At 37.4% G+C, this 20,440-nt stretch overlaps 1 protein-coding gene across 13 annotated transcripts in view; it reads left to right on the top strand.

Annotated features, from left to right (window-relative positions):
* CREM (cAMP responsive element modulator) overlaps positions 1 to 20,183 on the top strand; it is a 28,049-nt gene extending 7,866 nt beyond the window's left edge. Inside the window, exons 2-8 of one of the 13 annotated variants that reach the window (XM_054390146.1) lie at positions 1,749 to 1,895; positions 5,714 to 5,805; positions 5,943 to 6,088; positions 9,156 to 9,344; positions 15,175 to 15,210; positions 15,852 to 16,008; positions 18,186 to 20,183. In XM_054390146.1, the coding sequence (XP_054246121.1) occupies positions 1,749 to 1,895; positions 5,714 to 5,805; positions 5,943 to 6,088; positions 9,156 to 9,344; positions 15,175 to 15,210; positions 15,852 to 16,008; positions 18,186 to 18,330 (912 nt within the window). In that variant the 3' untranslated portion in view covers positions 18,331 to 20,183. Of the gene's footprint in view, positions 1 to 1,748; positions 1,896 to 5,713; positions 5,806 to 5,942; positions 6,089 to 9,155; positions 9,345 to 10,861; positions 10,938 to 14,165; positions 14,173 to 15,174; positions 15,211 to 15,851; positions 16,009 to 16,448; positions 16,479 to 17,784 lie in introns of those variants that run through there. The other 12 variants (XM_054390144.1, XM_054390145.1, XM_054390147.1 and 9 more) reach the window with 12 other exon arrangements.
* Positions 20,184 to 20,440: the final 257 nt, after the last annotated feature.

The raw sequence follows: 20,440 nt of genomic DNA, 5'->3' as shown, positions 1-20,440 counted from the left end.
AGGTTTGATGAAATTGTCTCTGTAATGTTTTGAAAATTAGCATGCTTTGTAAGTGCTTCGAGTGCTCCGTGCCCTTTCCTTGGGTTTAGGGTGATGTCAGCTTTGACATAAAATAGATCATACTCTTCAGATCGCCAGAACTTCCTAGATCTCCATCTCAAATATCTGATAAATTTTTGACAATAATAATGGGTTTTTTATATATTGGAGAAAAGGTTTGTATGTTCTATTTACATATTGCCATGCAATGCCATTTAAGGAAAGGTTGTTTCCATTTAGGGGCTAGAAATGCCCTCAATTGTTCTATTTCCTGAAAAGCAGTTCAGTTTCCTATAATAATTGAACAGCTACAGTGAGTGTTGACAAGGTCCTGTCTCTGTTTCCTAGAAACATTGTTCTTCAAGGTAATTTGAGCCAACATGTGGTCTTTTTGATAGCATTGTATCTTAATAGTAGTTGAAGTTTTTCTCTTGCCTCAAGAAAGGAATGTTTCCTAGACAAGCAGTAGCTTATGGATAAGAAATGAAAGCCTCTTTAATATTTGAAATTAAAAAAACCCTTCTGTGTAAATACAGAAACCCACAAAGCTTTCTTTAAGTTTTCTTTTAATATTCAATACTTATGTTTTTCTTTTCACTGTCATCTCTTTTTACCTTTAACGCTCATACTAGTTAACTTTTGGGGGTGAGAACCAAACTAAGAATGAAATAATTTTAGATACAGGTCTGGGTTTATTCTCATGCATGCACAATGTAGAAATAAAGGGTTTCAATGAAGTTTATTTTGAAAAACACTATCTTGTTTTATGATTTGTGTTTGTCTGAGTTTAGAGAAAATGTCATCAGAAAAAGGGATAAGATTATTCCTAAACAGAACACTTTCTTCAGCTGTATTTTGTTCAAAGCATTGATACAGCCAACAGCCAGCTCTGTTTTTCTTTATATAGCGATACATATGTAAAAAGAGGCCTTATGAATTCATTATTTTAGACTCTATATGAAGGAAGACATTTTTTATAGTCAGGGTAGTAAAATACGGGCACAGGTTTTCCAGAGAGGTGGTGGAAGCTCCATCCTGGAAACACTGAAGCTTGCTTTAGTTGAAGATGTCCCTACTCATCTCAGAGGGGCTGGACTAGCCCAAAGCATTGTATCATTCTGCATTTAAGAATCCATGTTTTAGGGTTTTTTTAAACACTTTTTTTTTTCTATCTGAAGAGTTCTTGTGTTTTGAGACATCAATCTGAAAAGCATAAGTTCAGACTAAACATCTTGCTTAGCAAACAAAGGAAAACCAAAGCAGTTCTGGATATGTTTTTTTTTTCCTAAGAACACTCTGCCCTGTTTGTTGTTGCAGCAGCAACAAATCACTTCAGTGAATACCGAGGTTATTTTTTTCTGTTATATTGCTTGAGGATCTTAACCTTCATGCTAGCGACAGCAGACTCAGTATGTGGTATCTTTGGGTCATTTTTAATTAAAAATAAAACACTAAATCTCTGAAAAAGAAAAAAACCAGCAAACCAAATGCATTCACAGTTTGCTATGGGGCATTTTAAAGCTTTCCATGCCATTTGGAATGATATTCACCAAACTTTTACTAGTAAAACGAGCTTATTTCTCTGTGTGATAGTTGCACGCATCTAAACTATTTTAGATATGGAATCAAAATAAGTTTCTTTTAATAGCGATTCTAAAAGCATTTGCTTAAGGCATGTTACTTAAACGTGATGATTGTAATTTTTGCAGGTTTCTGTAGCTGCATCAAGTGCTGGAAGAAGATCTCCAGCTGTAACTCTAGTGCAGTTGCCTTCTGGTCAAACTGTTCATACCCAGGGTGTCATTCAAGCCACACAGCACTCAGTCATTCAGTCATCACATATGCAAGCTGTTCAGGTTAGCTCTTTTATTGTTATTTTTTCATTAATATTTGGTGCCTCTTTCCCCCCAACCCCATCTTCAATTTCTCTTCATTCCTACCAGTGCTGCAAGATTTACTCATATGGTACAGGAAATGGGGAGGGGGAGAAGGTGGCAAATTGCCAACCAGTAGCAGCTCTACAAGCATTGTGTAGCGATTCCTTAATGCTTCCTGTTTATCTGTTAAGGTATTGTGTCTTGGAACCCTGAACTTACGCAATGAGAGAGTTGTGTAATAATGTGGCCTTACTTCAGTGTGTGTTGCAGTTTTTCTGCTTTGTTGAATTCTACTCACATAATGTTTCTAGTAAGATGATGAACTCATAAATTTGCATGTTACCTCAGACTATTTTTGGAGAGCATCTGGATGTAATGGAAGCAAACATGTTACAGTCAAATGATTCCTTCTTGCTTTTAGCATGCCCTATTAGAGCATCTGCTAATGCTTTTGGTGGGAGTGGATATAAAAAGACCAAAAATAAGGGACACCTAAAAATAAACATTTATTTTGCAAATCTTTGTGTTTAACGTTGCTGATGTTAGAAACCAGGGACCCATGCAAAATGCTTAAGCGTTTTCAGAGCTTTCAAATAGTGAAAAAGAAGAGAGAGAAGAACTTGCGAGTGTTTTGACAATTATCTGGTCTCCCATTGGTGCATTTCTTGTATCTAGGAATACCTTTGCTCTAGTTTCTTAAAATCTGATTCAAAAATTTCAGTTGAATTGGATTTTGCAAATAGAATTGATACCTCTGGTAAGAGAGGCTATATACCTGTTATGTGAACTGCTTTACCTGCAGTTATTGCAACATGTTAAGGAAAAAATGTGCATTGTCAGTCTTCTTGAGAAGCCACCTTTAATGTTGGAGACTTCTTAGTACCTTTCAGATATAATAAATAAAAACGCATATGTAAGTATGAATTATCTTAGAGAAAAAGATACTGAATATTTTATTTGTGAGCAGTAGGTATGGAACCTCATACCTGGTTTTGAAACACTGGATCACTATTGAAACCTGTGCACAAGATGTCAACAGACTTGGGTTTGGTCAAACTTGAACTCAGAGTATTCAGAATAGGTAGTTTTCTAGTGGAATTCTTTCTATCTGCAATTTAACAGAATTAGCTTTATCAGATAAGCATAATGCAGTCATTTGCAGTCATTGCTTTTCCTAAAGTCAATATAATCAGGTCATATATGCAAAAATAGAGGACTTACTCCAAAGCTCAGAAGGAGGAATTTCTTTGGAATCTCTTGCCAGCTGCTGCTGTGTTGTCTTAGGGGAGTGGAAGTTGATTTTTTGTTGTACTGACTGAACTCTGGCTGTCTTTCCTTTGCCGGAGGAGCAGAGACAGGAAAGCTAAGTCCTGATTAATACCAACTAGTTAGTTCCAGGGGTTTGTTTCAATTTCATTTGAGCATGCTAGTGGCAGATAAGGTGACTCTACAAGGAAGGCTTGAAGATGCTGTAAAAAGACTCCATTACAGAGGTTGTTCAGCTCTTCCATGAGCCTCTTAATTCGTTAATCCTGCCACATGGCATTTCCCCCAGATCACTTGGCTTTAACTTGATAGCCTATCTCTATAAGATAGTGGAGAACTTGGGAAATGATACCATTTATTAAAATAAAAAAAGTATGCAGAAGGTTGATGTTTTGATATTCAAGCTTGCATGACCTCTCCCTTAAACACCTGCTTTTAAATTGGAAGGTATTCAAAATGTTTTCTATAATACTGTTGCTTTTTCAGGGGAAAAATGCTTATCTATATCATGTTACTTACTGGTTTGTTTGAAGTTCAGATTATTTTGATTTTCTGCTTACTCTCCTTGTAATGTATTAGGTACTGTGAGGCTAACCTGAGCTGGAAGTTACATTCGATCAGATGTATCACTGTGATAGAGTTGAAGTCTGAGTGATGTCCAGGAAAAGTGACATTTCTTCTTTTTTTTCCCCCGTTGGTTGGCACTGTGACTGCAGTTGCTTGTTATTAGAACAAGCTGAAACATTTTTTTTCTCTTTGTCTTGATGCAAATCAGAAATTTTAAAAATTTCTTGTGGAAAACTTCCTCTTCCACACAAAAATGTGTAAATCATCTTGTAATTTCCTTATCTTCTCCATAAAATATGACTGTTCCTGACTTCTTTGGCCATTTGTACAAATTAGGAGTAGCTATTGGTAACCCGTAGTAGAATGGGAAGGTTTAAAGACACTAAGGTCTTTTTTCCCTGCAGTTTGTTTGGTGCAAAAAGTTTTGTTTTGTTTTAATTGTTTTGTTGGTTTTTTTTTTTTTTCCTGCAGAATGAGAGTTCTGTTTTGAGGTGGGGTGCCCAGGCTCTCAGCTGGGTAATAATGTCTTATTTTAGAAAAATTTATGCCAGAGACTTGAAGGTTGATCCACAAGCAGATCACCACAGGGTTTTGGCTAGCGATGCCTTTCAGAAGGTCTCTATGCTAGCCAGCATTGGTCCATCCTGCAGAAGGATGGATACAGACTTCTTGAAGCTCTTGTATCTCTGCCAGTCACCTCTGAAGTATGGTTTGGAACCATGCCTCTGTAGACATGTAATCTCCTTGTTTCTATGTGGTCTTTTTTTTTTCCAGTTAGGTAGGCGTAAAGGTTTAATGACACTTCCTATGTATTACTCAGCCAAATGAGGCTTCATTAAATATTTTTATGCAGAACTGGAATGTAATAAAATAAATGAAGAGACAATTTCATTTTGCACTAACCTGTAGTTCTTTGAAGGTGTAATTTTATAGGTCTGAGTTGAGGTGACCCAGGCCCATAAATTTCCAGACCCTTCCAGCAGTCATTTTCTATTAGGGACACAGATTTTGGTTTTAGCACCAAGCATTGAAACTTCTCCCTTGTCTTTCTCAAGCTGCAGGGAAGCCTCCACTGCATCAAAATCAAACACTAGTCAAACACTTCTAATCACTTAACTCCTGTTTGTTCAGTGTTAGCTTAACACAGTTTTTAGTTTGAAGCTGCAGGCTGCTCTGTCTCAGATTGGAAATCTTACACACCAGTAATTGTGAATAGTTAAATATGAGTCAAGAAAATAGCATTTTCCTTGTTCAGTAATCACTTTCAGTTCTGTGTAAGAAGACAGTTGCTGGTAAAGAGGGTGATTCATCTCCAGGTCTTAATGTCATCTTGGTTAATTTTGAAAGAAAAAGAAGGTGTGAAAATACTCCTGATAAAGGCCTAAGCAAGTAAGACATTGTGGTCTTGTCAAGGGGTTCCTAAAACTTGCCCAGTATTGTTAAGCCATCTATTTGTATTTATGAATGTGTTGAGAAATGTAATAAATGTATACATTTAAATAAACTTATTTTATAAATAGCTCTGGTGTGGGGGTGAAGAGGCTTTCGTATTCTGTTATTTAAGGTGTGTTAGTGCCTTTTGTATTGAAGGTGCATTAGTGCAGTACTATGTATTTTAAATGCTTCCTTTCACTTTAAAAGCTGATTAAATTGTGTAATATTTTTATTTAAAGAAGTCTTTTCTCTTCAGTGCTCATTCTCATAAAAAATAACCTGGATTATTTTGATTGTTTTCTTTTTGAAATGGAAGATGCCATCTAAGTGACTCTGTGTTCTTAACCTCAGAATTTGTGACTTGCTTTGGAAAAAAGAAATCCAAGGTCACATGATGAGTGATAAATAAGTGCACAAACTTCCTATATGCAAACATGGAAGAAATTTGAGAAAATCTTTTACTCTGTTGCTGTTTTGTTTTTGTTTTTGTTTTAATGAAGTTATGAATTGCAGAAACTTTGCTATTACAGGTAGCATCAGTTGCAGATGAATCTGCTGAATCCGAAGGGGTCACTGATTCTCAAAAACGCAGGGAAATACTTTCAAGAAGGCCTTCATACCGGTAAGGACTTTTTGGTTTTGCTGGATTTTAAAAGCAGCTTTTACATTACAGCAAAGCTGTCCGATGAAAGCCAGTGATGTAGTTTTCTCCTGGGTATGGAATTTCGGATATATAAAATTACCTACATTGTTTTGTAGAAAAATTCTGAATGAACTCTCATCAGATGCTCCTGCGGTACCAAGGATTGAAGAAGAAGAAAAGTCAGAGGATGAAGGAGCACCTTCTGGAATTTCTGCAATGACCGTCCCAACCAGCCTGTATCATTCTAGCACAGGGCAATACAGTATGTTTGCAAAGATACTTTCTCATGTTACAAAGCCTATGTAGGAGCAACATTGTTCCTGAGAGTTCCATAATGAGGTAGAGATGTTGGATTTGGGTGAAGAACTAAGAGCTTCTGTATTTTTAAATGATTTGAAATTTTAGATTTAATTTTTCCTAACAATGGCCATTATAGGAATTTTAGTCTTTCTTGTATATTGGGTGTCACATTTAATCTTTCAAGAACAGCATGCTATGCATGAAAAATTTGGAGGTAAGGCTCAGGTGAAATGAAAAATGCTGAGGCTTAGGTGAATGTTCAGTGTTACAAATCATTGCAGTTCCTAATTACTGCCATTTGCAGCGTATTGGTGTTATTCATTGCATGAAATGACAGTTAGTCTGTTCCGAAGTATAAGCTTGGAGTATAAAATTATTTCTTAGCTTTGGGGTTTTTTTTTTTTTTTATTTCTTAAAAGAACTATTTCTGTTCCCCAGTTGTCAAGCGTGAACACATTAACTGCAAAATTAATCTAAATTATGGTCTCTAATGTTTTATGCTTCATCTAAATGCAAGTTAAAAATTAAATTCACAGCTCCATTCCATAAATTTGGGGGGGTTTATTCCTGAATTTGTTAAAATATGCTCCCCATAGCTTCTTTGTGCTTATTCATATATCATCTAAGGGATATCTTTCTAGTAACTGCTTTTTCAGTTATGGATTGGATAAAGCTTTTCTCCTACAGTTATATTTTTCATGTCTTTTGGTATGATAGGCATGTTGAAATGCAGATATTTCTCCTTTGATACAATGACAGGAAAATTGCAAAAGAAATGTGGGGTTTTTTCCTGAGACAAGAACAGAGGAAGTTTGTTAAAACATTGTAGTGGCACATAGAAGAGGCTAGAATGGCTCTCTAATTGTATTCTAGTCACGCTTAGAATTCTTCACTGATTTTTAATTTATGCAAGTAATTAGCAATTCGTAGGGAGCAGAATTTCCCTAGAATATGATCTGCCTCTTTGGCATAGCAAGTAATTTTGCTTGTACTTATAAGCCACTTTTTTCCTCTTCATGTAAAGTATAGACATAAGGAAATGTTTGTTTCATGATGTCCAGCATCTGAAATGCTCTTTTAGCGTGATCACAAATCTTCAGAATTAGTTATCTGGTCCAGAAACTGTCAGGTATTTTATTTTTTTTTTTTTTTTTTTTTTTTTTTTTTTTTGGTAGGGGGTTTGGTTTTGTTAAAAACAAAACCAACCTGAAACTGCAGTTTTGAGGCTTATAAAGAAGTGCTGTAGTGTCTATACTGTGTTCTAGGGAGTCCTCAAACTTTCAGGATTTCTAGGAAATGAGGAGTTCAGGTATCTTAATTGTAGGTTCTTCTAGGAAAGCAGAGCTGTAATTTTAGTAGCAGCATCTTGCGGGAGATGAGTGTGTTTTCATTTGAACATAGCTATAAATCATAGTGACAGGGAAGTCACTATAAAAGAATAAGGAAATTCATGGGTTTAGCTTTCTTGTTCAATCAGATGTTTACTTCTGAAAAATCAAACAGCAGAGAGCATCAGCAACAACATGCTTGAATTAAAAGTCCACCAAAATTTAATTAATTTATCTTAATTCAACCTTGGCTTTTGCATGAGCCAGCCATACAAGATTTCAGTTTTATGCTCCTTTTGTCCTGAATAAGTTACAGCCTAAAACATCTGCTGTATATTTAAGGTAATTTACCTTGTTAAATAAATTCTCAGTGTAATGAGGCATTGTTTCATGGACTTTCCTGATTCTGGCTTAAAGATTTTGAAAGCTTTGTCTTCCTGGAAATGTTTTGGGTTTGTTTTTTTTATCCAATTTTTTTCATTAATTTGATTTTATTATTAATTTTTTTCAAGTTCAACTTTCTAAGTTTAAATATTGCCTATCTTTTGCTTCAGTGAAGTCCCTGTGTTTTCTCTAATTAGGTTAGGAAAAGTTGCTAACCAATAGTAGCAAAAATGGTCATCTCCTTGTAGTAGAGGGGCTCTGAATTTGGAATTTACCAGAGAGCTTGACTGTTGACTTCAGGCACAGATCTGCATTTCTGAGCAGCCATTCTGATGGCTGCCTTTGATCCTTAGGAAGTGCTGTTAGCTAAACCCAGGAACATTGTGTGGGAGTGCAGCATGTCCTGTGTTAATTTCAGTCTGGATATGATGTAGGTCGCTACATGCCATCTATTTTATCTTCACATCTCCTGTCAGTAGCTCTTTACATCTGCTTATCGCTGTTGTATCTGACTACTCTTCTATTCTTGGCCAAAATGGATTCATGGGTTCTCCTACACAGGTATCAGGGCTAGAGGGTATCAGTGGATGAAAAACTGAATGAGCTGGCAATGTGTGCTTACAATGCAGAAAGCCAGCCATATCCTGGGCCTCGGTCAAAAGAAGCATGGCCAGTAGGTTGAAGGTGGGGATTCACCTCCTCTCCTCTGCTCTGGTGAGCCCCTGGAGTACTGTGTCCAACTCTGAGGCCCCTAAAACAAGAACAGCATGGACCTGCTTGAGTGGATTAAGCAGAGGGCTGTGAAAGAAAATCAGGGTTCTGGAGCACCTTCCCTATGAGGACAAGTCGAGAGAGCTGTGTTTCAGCCTAGCAAAAAGAATTCTCCAAGGAGACTTTATGTCATGGCTTTTGTTTTGTGGGAGTCAGTTTGTGTAGGGTTTTTTGGCTTGTTTTTTAAGTACCTTTGCATTACTGTTTAAAACAGCAGTGATTCTGCATGGCTAGGAACCTACTATTTCTTTTTTCTTGCATTAAAACTATTTTCTGAGAGTTTATATATCTGGATTCGTAAAGATAAAGCATGTGGAGCACTGCTTTTCATCTGTTCTCTGTTCTACACATGGCATGTACATGGCTTTGTATTTCTAAAAATCAGTATTAATGTTCTGTAAGATTTATTGTACAGTTGGTCTATAAGCAAGGAGAGAACCAGGAGTCTACCAGTCAATGTTTATTCTAAAAAGGGAGATGTGCTTTTCCACATAAGCTATAGTTCCTTCTGTTGCTTAACTTCTTCTTTTTTATGTTTACGTTTAGTTACCATAACTCAAGGTGGTACAATCCAGATTTCTAATCCACCCTCTGATGGTGTCCATGGACTACAGACATTAGGAATGACAAATTCAGGGGCTCCTCAACCAGGTGCTACCATTGTGCAATATGCAGGACAATCACCTGATGGAACACAACAGTTTTTTCTTCCTGGAAGCCAAGTTGTTGTTCAAGGTATATTTTATTAGTCTACTATTTTTTTTTGGTGTTGTTTCGTCTTGGGTTTTTTTGTTTGGTTAGCATTTTGTTTGTTTTGTTTGCAATTTTCCCATTTATATATATTTTTATAGTTAAATTTAATCTGAAATAATCATAGAAGTAAAAGAAAAAAAAACTAATCAGCAGTTCTAGGGCAGAAAAGTTCTGTTTCAGAATCTTTCAGATAGAACACATATTTATGTTTTTTTCCAAAGTATTTGTTCATGAAGCTTATGTAGTAATGGATGGCATCACATAAACCCTATGCTTGCTATTTTATGATAGGGAAAAAGGGTGAATATGAAAGCATTAAATGTGTTGATACAACTGAGTGATCTTTCATTTGCTACAAATTTACATTCATAGGCAAAATAAGAGAGGGTTCTAATGTCCTGGCAGTTTCCTGATACTGCTACATGAAGTGAAAAGCAAGTGTTTAATTATTAGTGACAACGACTATAAAGAATTTCTATCAAAAATAATTCTGTTGATTTCTACATGTGTTTTCATAACATGGTCAGAGATATTTGACATCTGTGGCTTGAATGTCCTGTCTGCTTCAGTTCTGAGCTGTTGCTGTGATCCTGAAGTCGTCCTGTAATCACAGGACACTCCTTTTTTTCACTGATGCTTCCATTACTGCTGTCCTTGGCATAGTTTCACAGCTGACAAATTACCAGTTTGGATGTGTTTATTACAGCAAAGGCCAAAAAAGTTTGCCATGCCCTATATACAGAGCAGTGCTTGGACTGTTGGTCTGAAACTTATTTAAATTGACTAAAGGAAGAAATAACTCTGTTACAGAGCTGAAATATATTTTTTTAAACTAAGTCATCTAGATCTCTTGGACTTCTGACAAGAGGGGGGTAGCCCTCACCTAGGGTTAGTGTTCTGTCACAGCATTTGAAATCACTAGCTTTAGGTTGGCTTACTTTAGAGCTTTCTTCAATCTTTTCTGAAGCTTTTAACTGAAATTAAATGAGGGGATTGTGGGTTCCCTCCCCTAAAGCAAGGAGCTTTTAGCCTTTAATTTACTTTTTGTTACAGCTTATTAAATTTTCCTGTCTTGCATGTCAATCTGACAGTGCTCTGCCTTTGCTTGGAACTGCTCCAATAAAAACAGTTGCACCTCTTTTTCAAATTTCCCTGTTTTCTATCCAATCAGGACTTTATCATTCAGATTCATGTTTTAATTTATGTTGATCAGTGCTATGAATCTTCAGGTCTTGCTTTATAGCCAGCTTTGTGGCCAGTGCTTTCTGTAGCTTTATGAATAATTCAAGGAAAAAGAACAAAGCTAGGCTTTATAGAAATATGGAAAAGGAAGGTAAAAAAAAAAAGGTTTACTGGAAAAAGAAGTTCTTTGGGCTGCAGTTTCAGTGAGCTGTTCCAGTGACAGAGCATATTAATGACAGTGGTAAGCAAGTGAGGTCACTGTGATGTCAGTGCTCTTGCTTGTAATCCTGCACATGCTTGCTAGTTTGGAACAGTTCATGCTGAGCTGTGGTAGAGGAACAGGAGAGTCGTGTGTGCAGGAGCTGATCATGGCTGTAACAGGAGATGAAACAGGTAAAATTTGTGTTATGCTTTTACGTTATATTTTTGGATTTCTAAGCAGTACTTTGTGACATTTTCTTTTGAACCTGTTGCTGTAACTCTTTCATTTTTCCAGGCTGGTACAGCTGGCTTCTAGTTATGTGTAGGCAGTGTAGGAGTTCAGGGCAATTTTAACAGTTTAATTTCAGGGGGTGGGGGACCGAAGGGGAAAGGGTTGTTGGAAATCACTGTTAGTGCATGAGTTCTTGTACAGATCAATTCACATAACTAATCTTAAATATTTGATGTAGCATTTTGCTGTAAAACCCCCCACCACTCTTCTTTTAAAATCTTCTTTATTGTGGAGATAGTCATATATGTTACTATGTTTAGAATTGGGGCTTAGTTTGTAAAAATTATTCTGCTTTTTTTGTTTAGCACTAAACACTTCAGATTTGATAGCTAAAATAAGCTGAAGCATGGCTGTAAGGGAAAGGTGTGCATTGCTTCAGTAGTGTAAATAAGCCCTCTGCTTTCGTTATTTAAGAAAAAACTGAATGCAAACAAACGGAAGAGAGCAATCATTTCAAGTATTGTAATGCCTGCTTGTTTTCTCCTCCACTGTTAAAATGGTCTGTTCCTCAGCTAATTGAGTTCAAAAGGCTGACGTCACTAGATTTCCTGGAATCGTGTTGCAGTAGGGAACTGGAAAAGTTAAACTCCAAACAAGATACACATTGACGTCAGCTCCAAGTCATGCTGCGATTTAGTCAGTTCCTTTCTGCTTCGTCAATTGCCTCCGGCAAATCTGTGCTGTTAACCAGTTCACAGCCGGTTCCTACGTGCCGCTGCTCATTGCTGGTACACATTGTTTCATTAATCCAGAGATAAGCATCTTCTCCAAGTCAACGTTTTGATTTGATTTTTTTTTTTTAATTTAATGCTCAAAGGGATAATGATTCAAGCCTTGTTTAGCCAGTTGAGTGGTGAAGATAAAATCCCTTTGATAATCTAGTGCCATCATTATGACTCACAGGAGGGGAGAACAGATGTACTAATACATTGGATGCAGCAGGTTGTTTTTTTTTTTCTGGGTAGTCACTGGAAGAACTCAAGCGCAGAGATGCTCTCTAGCGTTCAGCAAGTTTTTTCTAAGGGTGCTAACCAAGATAGTTGATTTTTTTGGTTGGTTCATTTTGTTTTGTTTTACTTTCTCAGAGCTTAATTTACAGGGTTGTACTTGTCAGAATGTGGTGCTTTGGGGATTTTTTTTACTTGTTTGTTTTTTGGTTGGTTGGTTTTGTTTGTCTTCCTGTGGAAAAATTTCCTTGTTGTAAGTCTCAATTCAAAGCTTCATATTTTCAGAGATTTTTTTTTTATTATTTATTAAGGAGAAAAATAAAAATAAAATATTATCTGGAGCAAGGTGTTAGGGAAATGCAGCATCTCAAGGTTTGTTGCTTTGTCTCAGTCCTGTCTCTGATATGTTAGGATTGACTTTAAGCCTCTATGGAGTTTCATTGGAAACAGCCACAGAGGTTTGTGGGACTTCTGTCTCAGATGCTGAAACGGAAGGTACCTCCCTTCACTCCAGTATGTAGATAGATTGCTAGATTTGAACTATGGTTTTTCTCAAGGGTATTTTATTCCCCCTGCTTAAAGCCTATCTCATCATTCTCAATGTCTTTTTCAGGAGAAACAGTATTTTATTGTAACTTTGTGAGATATTATAACAACCAAAAAATTGCAGACTTTGAAGTAATTGATTTGCTGTATTGTAAAGCACAAGTAAAAGATACTAGGGTTAGTGCTAGGGATTCAGGGGTTTGAGGGGTTTGGGGTTTGTTTTACTGGGTTTTGGCTTGTTTTGTGGGGGTTTTGTTTGCTTGGTTTGTTTAACTGCAGTGTATGGGTTTACAAAGTCTCTAGCACCAAAATGGCCATTTGTCACTGGTAAGTTTATAAGTAAGCCAGCTGTTAGGCAGGGAGAGGCACTACTGGAACCTGGTCAAACTGTTAATGCAGCCTGTTGTTACTTACAGTGATGTTTGCTGATCCCAGATGAGATAGGGACTGGCTTTTGTTAAGCCAAGTTGCAGGTACACTGTCACACTGAGTCCTCTTAACAAAAGCGGCAGTAAATCCCATTAGCAAACATCTGAGTGTAAATCAAACAAAGACAACAAAGTAGTTGGTTTTGCCAGGCTGAGGCGACCTGGGTTATGGGGCTTTCCATGGGACTTGATCTACAGAATGACTCACTTGGATTTCTAATTCAGTGTAGCTAATGCAAACTGAAATAACATCTCCTTTTACCTATGATGAGAGAGAGAAAAAGGTAGTTCTTACCATGGAGTCCATAAATTGTATGTGACATGGCCAGCACAAAGGTATGTCTCAAGAGTTTCTAAAATTCCTTTTTTTGCAAATACTCAGTTGAAATATTTTCCCACTTATGTAACTGGGACTGCTAAGAGGTGTGCAGAACTTAAAAGAAAGGGTTAAGTAATTCTCTCGTGGATGTAAAGAGGACCAAGCCCTATGTTCACTATGGCTGCCTGTTAGCCTTCACAGGGCTGTCCTGGGTTGATTTCTTTCTCCCTCCCTCATCCCCAGGGGATTATCCAGCCCAGGTCAGTTCACTGGTTCAGTTCATCTTGTAATTCCACTTTTACCCGGGGGACTGAGAGAAGGGGGGAGGAGCAAAGTGTTTAAGCTGATAATGATTTCAAGACATGGCTGTGGAATTGTAGTCTAAACATTGCTTGATCCTATTTTTTTTTATTTAATTAGTGAAGCACTTGCATTAACTTAATTAGAATAACAGAAAATTTTGTATTGAGTGTAGGTTTTGTTTTCTTCCTCCATCTAGTTGACTGATGTCTCTTCACTGCTTTGTCAGGCTCCCCAAAGTGTTCTTCTTTGTATTTTGTTTTTCCAGTTTGCCCTGGTTTTGGCTGGGATAGAGTTAATTTTCTTCCCAGTGCTGTGGATTTAGAATGAAAATGATGTTGATAACCCACTGGTGCTGTTGTACTGAGCAGTGCTTACGCTGTCAAGGATTTTACAGCTTCTCATGCTGTCCTGCCAGGAAGGAGACTGGGGGTGCACTAGAAACTGGGAGGGGACACAGCCAGAACAGCTGATCCCAACTGGCCAAAGAGATATTTCATGCCATATGACGTCATGCTCAGCATATAAACTAGGGGGAAAGCTGACTTGGGGTGGGCTGCTGCTCTGGAACAGACTGGGCATTGGTTGATTGGTGGTGAGCAATTGTTTTTTGTTTGCATCACTTGGTTTTCTTGGGCTTTATTTCTCTCTCTTTTGTATGCTTTCCTTTTAATTTGCAAAAAAAACCCCAAAACACCTTTTTATTTAAATTGTTAATCTGTTCTGATCTCAGCCCATGAGCTTTCTCACCTTTCCTCCTATGATTCCATTCTTCATCCCACCCATGGGGGGAGTGAGAGAGGTTGTGTGACACTTAGTTGCTGACTAAGGTTTAAACACCAAAGTTAAATTCTTACATTATTTGAATATTGCTTTAAAGAATTAAATTATAAATCAAGTAAAACATAGCAGACCCCGATTTTTCATCTTTTATATTCAGTTGTTTTAATGGCAAAATTTGAAGTTTTGTTTTGTGATAATATCAAAAAATATGGAAAATTATGGGGCTGTTTATTCTGGAGAAGAGAAGACTGAGAAGGGGATCTTACAAGTATCTGAAAGGTGAGTGTCAAGAAGAAGGGGCCAGTCTCTATTCAGTAGTGCTCTGTGATAGGACAAGTAGCAAACTGGAACACAGGAAGTTCCACCTCAATGTAAGGAGAAACATCTTTGCTGTAAGGGTGTTGGAACACTGGAAAAGGCTGCCCTGAGAGGCTGTGGAGTCTCCTTCTCTAGAAACTTTCAAAACCTGACCCTCCTCCTCTGGCAGTGGGGCTGGACTTGATCTCCAGAGGTGCCTTCCAACCCCTAACATTCTCTGTTTCTATGAACAGGGAAATACTTGCTTGTAATTTGAAGAGGGATCTATTTCGTGTTTGACCTTGTTTTTTTCTTTGTTTTATTTTTCTTATGTCAGAAGCAAGTGCTTAGGGTTTTAACTGTTTTAAAGCTGGGCTGCATCACATAGGGACAAAGTACTTCAGAAGTAGAAATGAGGTGAGACTGTCAGAAGGGTATTGGTTCCAAGTCATATGCCAGATTTCAGATCTGTGTTCAGCTTTGGGGGAGCTCAGGAGAGCTCAGGTAGTAGGCTCAGGGGCTGAATCTGAACTTTTACACTCCAATTTACTGTGTAGCTACACTCCTTCCTGTGCAACCTCCTCTCACCTGCTAATGCTGTAGCATCCTAGGTTTTCTTGCTCAAGGAATGTACTTCTGTTCAGCATGAATGCTTGTCTGTTCCTTTTCCTTTTGGCAGCAGTAGCTCTCACTGGTTTTCCAAAGGTTTCCTACCAGCTGCTGTGAAGGGAAGAGAGGCAGTAAGGCTGGTACTGTGTGATCAGACGAGGAGGAGAAGGTTGAGTTTTGAAACAAGGTGATTCCTGAAGTCTCTCTTAGAGGACAGGAGTAGCGTGTGAACTTCAGTGGCTGCAACAGCAGCAGTGGCTGCACAAACAGGAAATAAGTGAATGTTTTGACAGTGTTTCTAAACCAGCTTTCCCTATGTTGTCTGAAAAGAGCCATGTGGAAGCTTTCACAGGCTAGCTGGCTAGTGGGACAACATGCTAAAGCAACCTAGATAAATTATTTTACAGTGTTGAAATAAACACCAGTAAGATAACAAACACAGTTGTGACACTGCAGGCCTGTGAAATATTTTATGTGGCAGGAATCTTGGATAACTGACCAACAAAAATCCCTTCATTTCCAAGAGACTTTTGCATAGTTCTCTCTCTTTTGCCATAAAGTTTAAAATCTGATTATTTTATGCAGCTGCCACTGGAGACATGCCGGGTTACCAGATTCGAACTCCAACTACTAACTTACCTCAGGGAGTGGTGATGGCAGCCTCACCAGGGACTTTGCATAGCCCTCAGCAACTGGCAGAAGAGGCAACACGCAAGAGAGAGCTGAGACTTATGAAAAATAGGTAAGACTACGTAACAATTAATAGTGTTGGAAAAAAAAAAAACAACAAACAACAAAACAAAACAAAAAAAAAACAACCAAACCCCAACTGCCCAACATTATAGTGCAGTTCTCTTACACTGCCTGGGATGCCAAAGGCAAATATGAATTGTTTATAAATATAAATTAAAATAATATAAATAATATAAATGCCAAATATAAATTAATAATTAATAATTTATAATATAAATGCCAAATATAAATTGTTTATCCTTATAGTACTGAGTATTGGCTGTTAACTGTGGATAGTTAAGAGTTCACCTTATCACTGTGGGTTTTTAGTTCTAAAATATCATAGTAATTCAGAATCAATGTTAGTGTTTTGTCCCCTTCTGATAATTTTGGTGATGATCTGGAGGTATCCTTGTTGTTGAATTTCTTTTCCCCCCCTACAACTGACAGTTAAAAATGCCAGTGTGGATTTGTTCATTTTGAAACAAAGAATTGGTTAGGAAAAGATCTGAGGATCTCATTAGCAGCTGTCCTTTAATGATGCTGTGAAGAGGACTTATTCTACTTTGGAATGATAATTATAGACTTCACTAAAGGCTTGGCTACTGAGATAAGTTATTGTGCAGTGCCCCTGTCATTTTGTGAGGCGTATTGTGTGAGGTGGCTGCATATTTTTTAATTACTTGGCCTGGACTTGACTGTGTGCTGTAACTGCCAGTGTCTCTATGTGCATGCTTCTTCCTGTTCTGAGGAGACTCCTTTTTTTAAAAACAAATGTGTAGCCACTGCTCTCAGTGGCAGATGACTGGAAGAAATAGTCTTCTATGCAAATCTCTAACGCACTGAATAACTCCTTGCCTTGTGATTGAACTAAAGGTATTGCTTTGCTCTCATGCCTGTCCTTTGTTTTAAATTACTTACGAGGGTCACTGCATTGCTTTGCTTTCTTTTGTTTCTGCACTCTCCAGTTTTAAAACTAACCACAACTCTAACTCTTATATAACTTGCTGGAAGGTTGCACTCTTATCATCTGACAGCTTATCATATTTCAAAATGTTAAAGGAGTGGATTCCAAGTACTTCTAAAATTTCTTCTGGAATTGTATGATTGTTCAGTTACATCCTTCTGAAAACATTCCCCAAATTACTTAGCTTCAGAATTGTATGCAGCAGAATTCTGAACAGAGCTATGAGAATGGCTCCAGACTGCCATTTGCCAGCAGCAAAACTCAAACACATGTGGCTGTAATGCACCTGGCTGGACAGTTCTAAAATGCTATTAAATAGTATTTGTTTGCATTTAAATCTTAGGTTAAAAAAATTGCAGCAGGTTGTAAGATTGGCATCTGGCCTTTTATCTGCAGAGAGTAGTGTTATGTTTGTGTTTTCTAAAAGTAAATTCTTTGGGGCTGATTTTAAGATTTTGGTTGCAAAAGATAATACTCCTAATAAACACACAAAGTGGCATGTGACTGAAAGAAGAAATTTAGCTTTAAGCTTTCATGTTTAACACAATTCAAGTCAGTACATTAGCATTTACTCACTCTTTCTCGATTCTCTACATAGTAATTCCATCTTTGTTGATGCTGAATTTGTTTCAAGTTCTAGTTGGTTTGAATTGTATTTTGACCATGTTCTTGCTTATGGCTGTTCTGTTTGTGCAATCCAACAGTTGGTGGTGGTGGTTGTTGTTATTGTGGAACTGCAGGGGTTGCAGGTTATGTCATGTATCCAGTGTTTGCCACATGTGGCTGTTCCTGTAGTCATTTGCCTTGTATTGGTTCCAGGGAAGCTGCCAGAGAATGTCGCAGAAAGAAGAAAGAATATGTCAAATGTCTTGAAAATCGTGTGGCTGTGCTTGAAAACCAAAACAAGACTCTCATTGAGGAACTCAAGGCCCTCAAAGATCTTTATTGTCATAAAGCAGAATAACTGTCTTTCATTTGGACCTCGTTTATTATGAACTTTAATCAAGGCATGAGAGGAAGCAATTCTACAGATTGCCATATGAACTTGAGAAAGAGACACTTGAGGCCCTTGTGGAACCCAGTTTTGCTTAGTGTTTTCAGACTGATTTGGGAGATATTCCAAAAATTGGAATTCTGTCATAGTCTCCATACTCTGCTGAGCTTTCTAATAGCATGCAAATGGCTTTTTTGTTTGCACTTTTTACTTCTGCTTTTTGCAGGGAAGCTGCTAAAGAATGTCGACGTCGGAAGAAAGAATACATAAAATGTCTGGAGAGTCGTGTTGCAGTGCTAGAAGTTCAGAACAAGAAACTTATAGAGGAGCTTGAAACCCTAAAAGACATTTGCTCTTCCAAAACAGATTAGTAAAATATTTATTATACTGTGAACTGACTAAAATATGTCCAGTTGCTTTATAAGGCAATACATGGCCAACACAAATTATGGCTTTCTCTGTGTCATTTATATTATTTTTCAGCTCCTAACATTCCTGAAGTGCTTTCCTGCTTTTTGTCAATTCATAGCTTTAATTCTAGGTTTTTCATGCTCTTCCCTTCCATCTCCAAGGAACCAAATGTTTAAAAAAAAAAAAGTAATGAAGTAAAAACCTGCATAATTTCTAAGAGCTGTTTCTTTGCCATATATTTACATACTACTTTTTACATGTTGCTGAGTGTCCTGCACATATGAAATATTTTGCAGTTGTTTTAGATGAATCGTGATGATAATGCATTAGTAATACAAGAAAAATCAACCAACCAAGGTATCTCAGGAAAGAGTTTATAAAAGAATGTTATGATTACATGTATGTACTGGCAAACTAGTCTACAGATGATTTTATGGCATATTTTTCTATTAGTTGCTTTGTGGGAAAAAAAAAAGTATTGTATTGCTGTCACTGAGTGCCATGGTTAAAGATAGTTTTTAATAGTACCATGTTGTTTAACCTGTGTAGTGTCTGATTTCCTCTGAACTGTCAAGATGCTTTAAAACCCCTGAATATCTGGAAGAGGACAAAGGAAACTAAACTCCTGGCATGATGCTAAGTATAATGTAAATATCTGAAAGAAGCTGTTTGTTACATGGCTGCCATTTATTTAATTTTTCTGTTGTCTGTAGAATATTTGAGTTCTAGAGGTCTATATATCAAAATTAAATTCTCCATCCTGAATACTTCATATTCTAGATTCAGGACAGTTGTAGACAGTTGTCAGTGAAGGTCAGTGGTGTCGTTCTTTTCACACTCTGCAAAGCACTGGGAGGAAGTAAAAGTGACTTAAAGAAGGAAGCTTTCCAATAAACAGTAACTGCCTGCTGATTCACAGGGTTCCAGAATAGCCCATAGGCAAGAGCTGAAGATTTTTAAAATAAACCCATGCTTAAAGCAGATTACAGTGCTGGTAAATGCAACATGTGCCAACTTTCCATTGTGCTTTGAAAGAAAATAGTGCTTATGCAAAACTGCTTCTGGGTATTTTCTTTAATTCAGGAATGATCTAATTGTTTGTTGGCCAGTACAGTCTATGAGCAGGGTATTTGGGAGCTTTGTTGGAACTAGTAGCACCATTGCCTTACTGATGTGGTAGGAAGAAAGGCTTAGTTCCTACTTAATTGGCTTTACTGGGAGGAGTGCATGTGTGTCTATGTGTGTAGCAGGGGAGGGACAGAATCATGCCGTTACTTAAGTCTCTGAGACTTCTTTGAAGTGAATTCACATTTAACCCAATCTTTACTCTTAGGGCAGGGGGTGTGTATGTAGATTTTTCTTTTTTTTTTTTAATCTTGTTTTCTGTTAGCTGTCCCAAATTACTTGGAATACACAGGATAACTTCCTCAAATCTATTGAAAATCAGTTACCTAAGTGAGCCCACGTGTAAGAAGAGATATTATCTCTCACTACGTGCAGTCGCATCACTTGATTTATAATGGAAATGAGCTTTTAAGCCCACAGGCTCTGCTGCAGGCCTGGAATTAAAGTAAACTTTGATATACCTGGTTCACTGTGAAAATAAATCTGAAGTGCTGAAGTCAGCAGAAATCAAAGGATCTGTTAGAGCTGGACAACATGAGTACAGTCTGCAGGGCCATGTTGCAGCCTCTAGGTTGCAACAAAAGTGTCAATCAATTTGTTTGTTCTGGCTTTGTCACCAGAATCTGTTTTCTGTTACAGGTAGGCATTGCTCCTGACTCCCCAGAGATTTGGAAATTTAAATGGAAATAAACAGGGACACATGATGGATGTCTTTCCAGTAAAAACTTCTCTTCCCAGTAGTATCTGGTACTAACTCTAGTTGGAAATTTGATAGGAGGAGTCCTTGTCTGTTTCATGCCTATATAGTCTGCAATCATTTCTTTGCTAATACTTTGAAAACTTTTGACTAATGTTTTTTTTTCCTAAAATTTAAATGATTATTTGTTTGTGCTTTGTTAATAATGGAAGCTAAAACACAAATGCTTTTGGCATGTGTTTGGTCAT

Source organism: Indicator indicator, chromosome 20 (genome assembly GCF_027791375.1).
Source record: "Indicator indicator isolate 239-I01 chromosome 20, UM_Iind_1.1, whole genome shotgun sequence".
Classification (NCBI taxonomy): Eukaryota; Metazoa; Chordata; class Aves; order Piciformes; family Indicatoridae; genus Indicator; species Indicator indicator.
The sequence above is the reverse complement of the archived record's forward strand: the minus strand, read 5'-3'. Positions and strand labels throughout refer to the sequence as shown.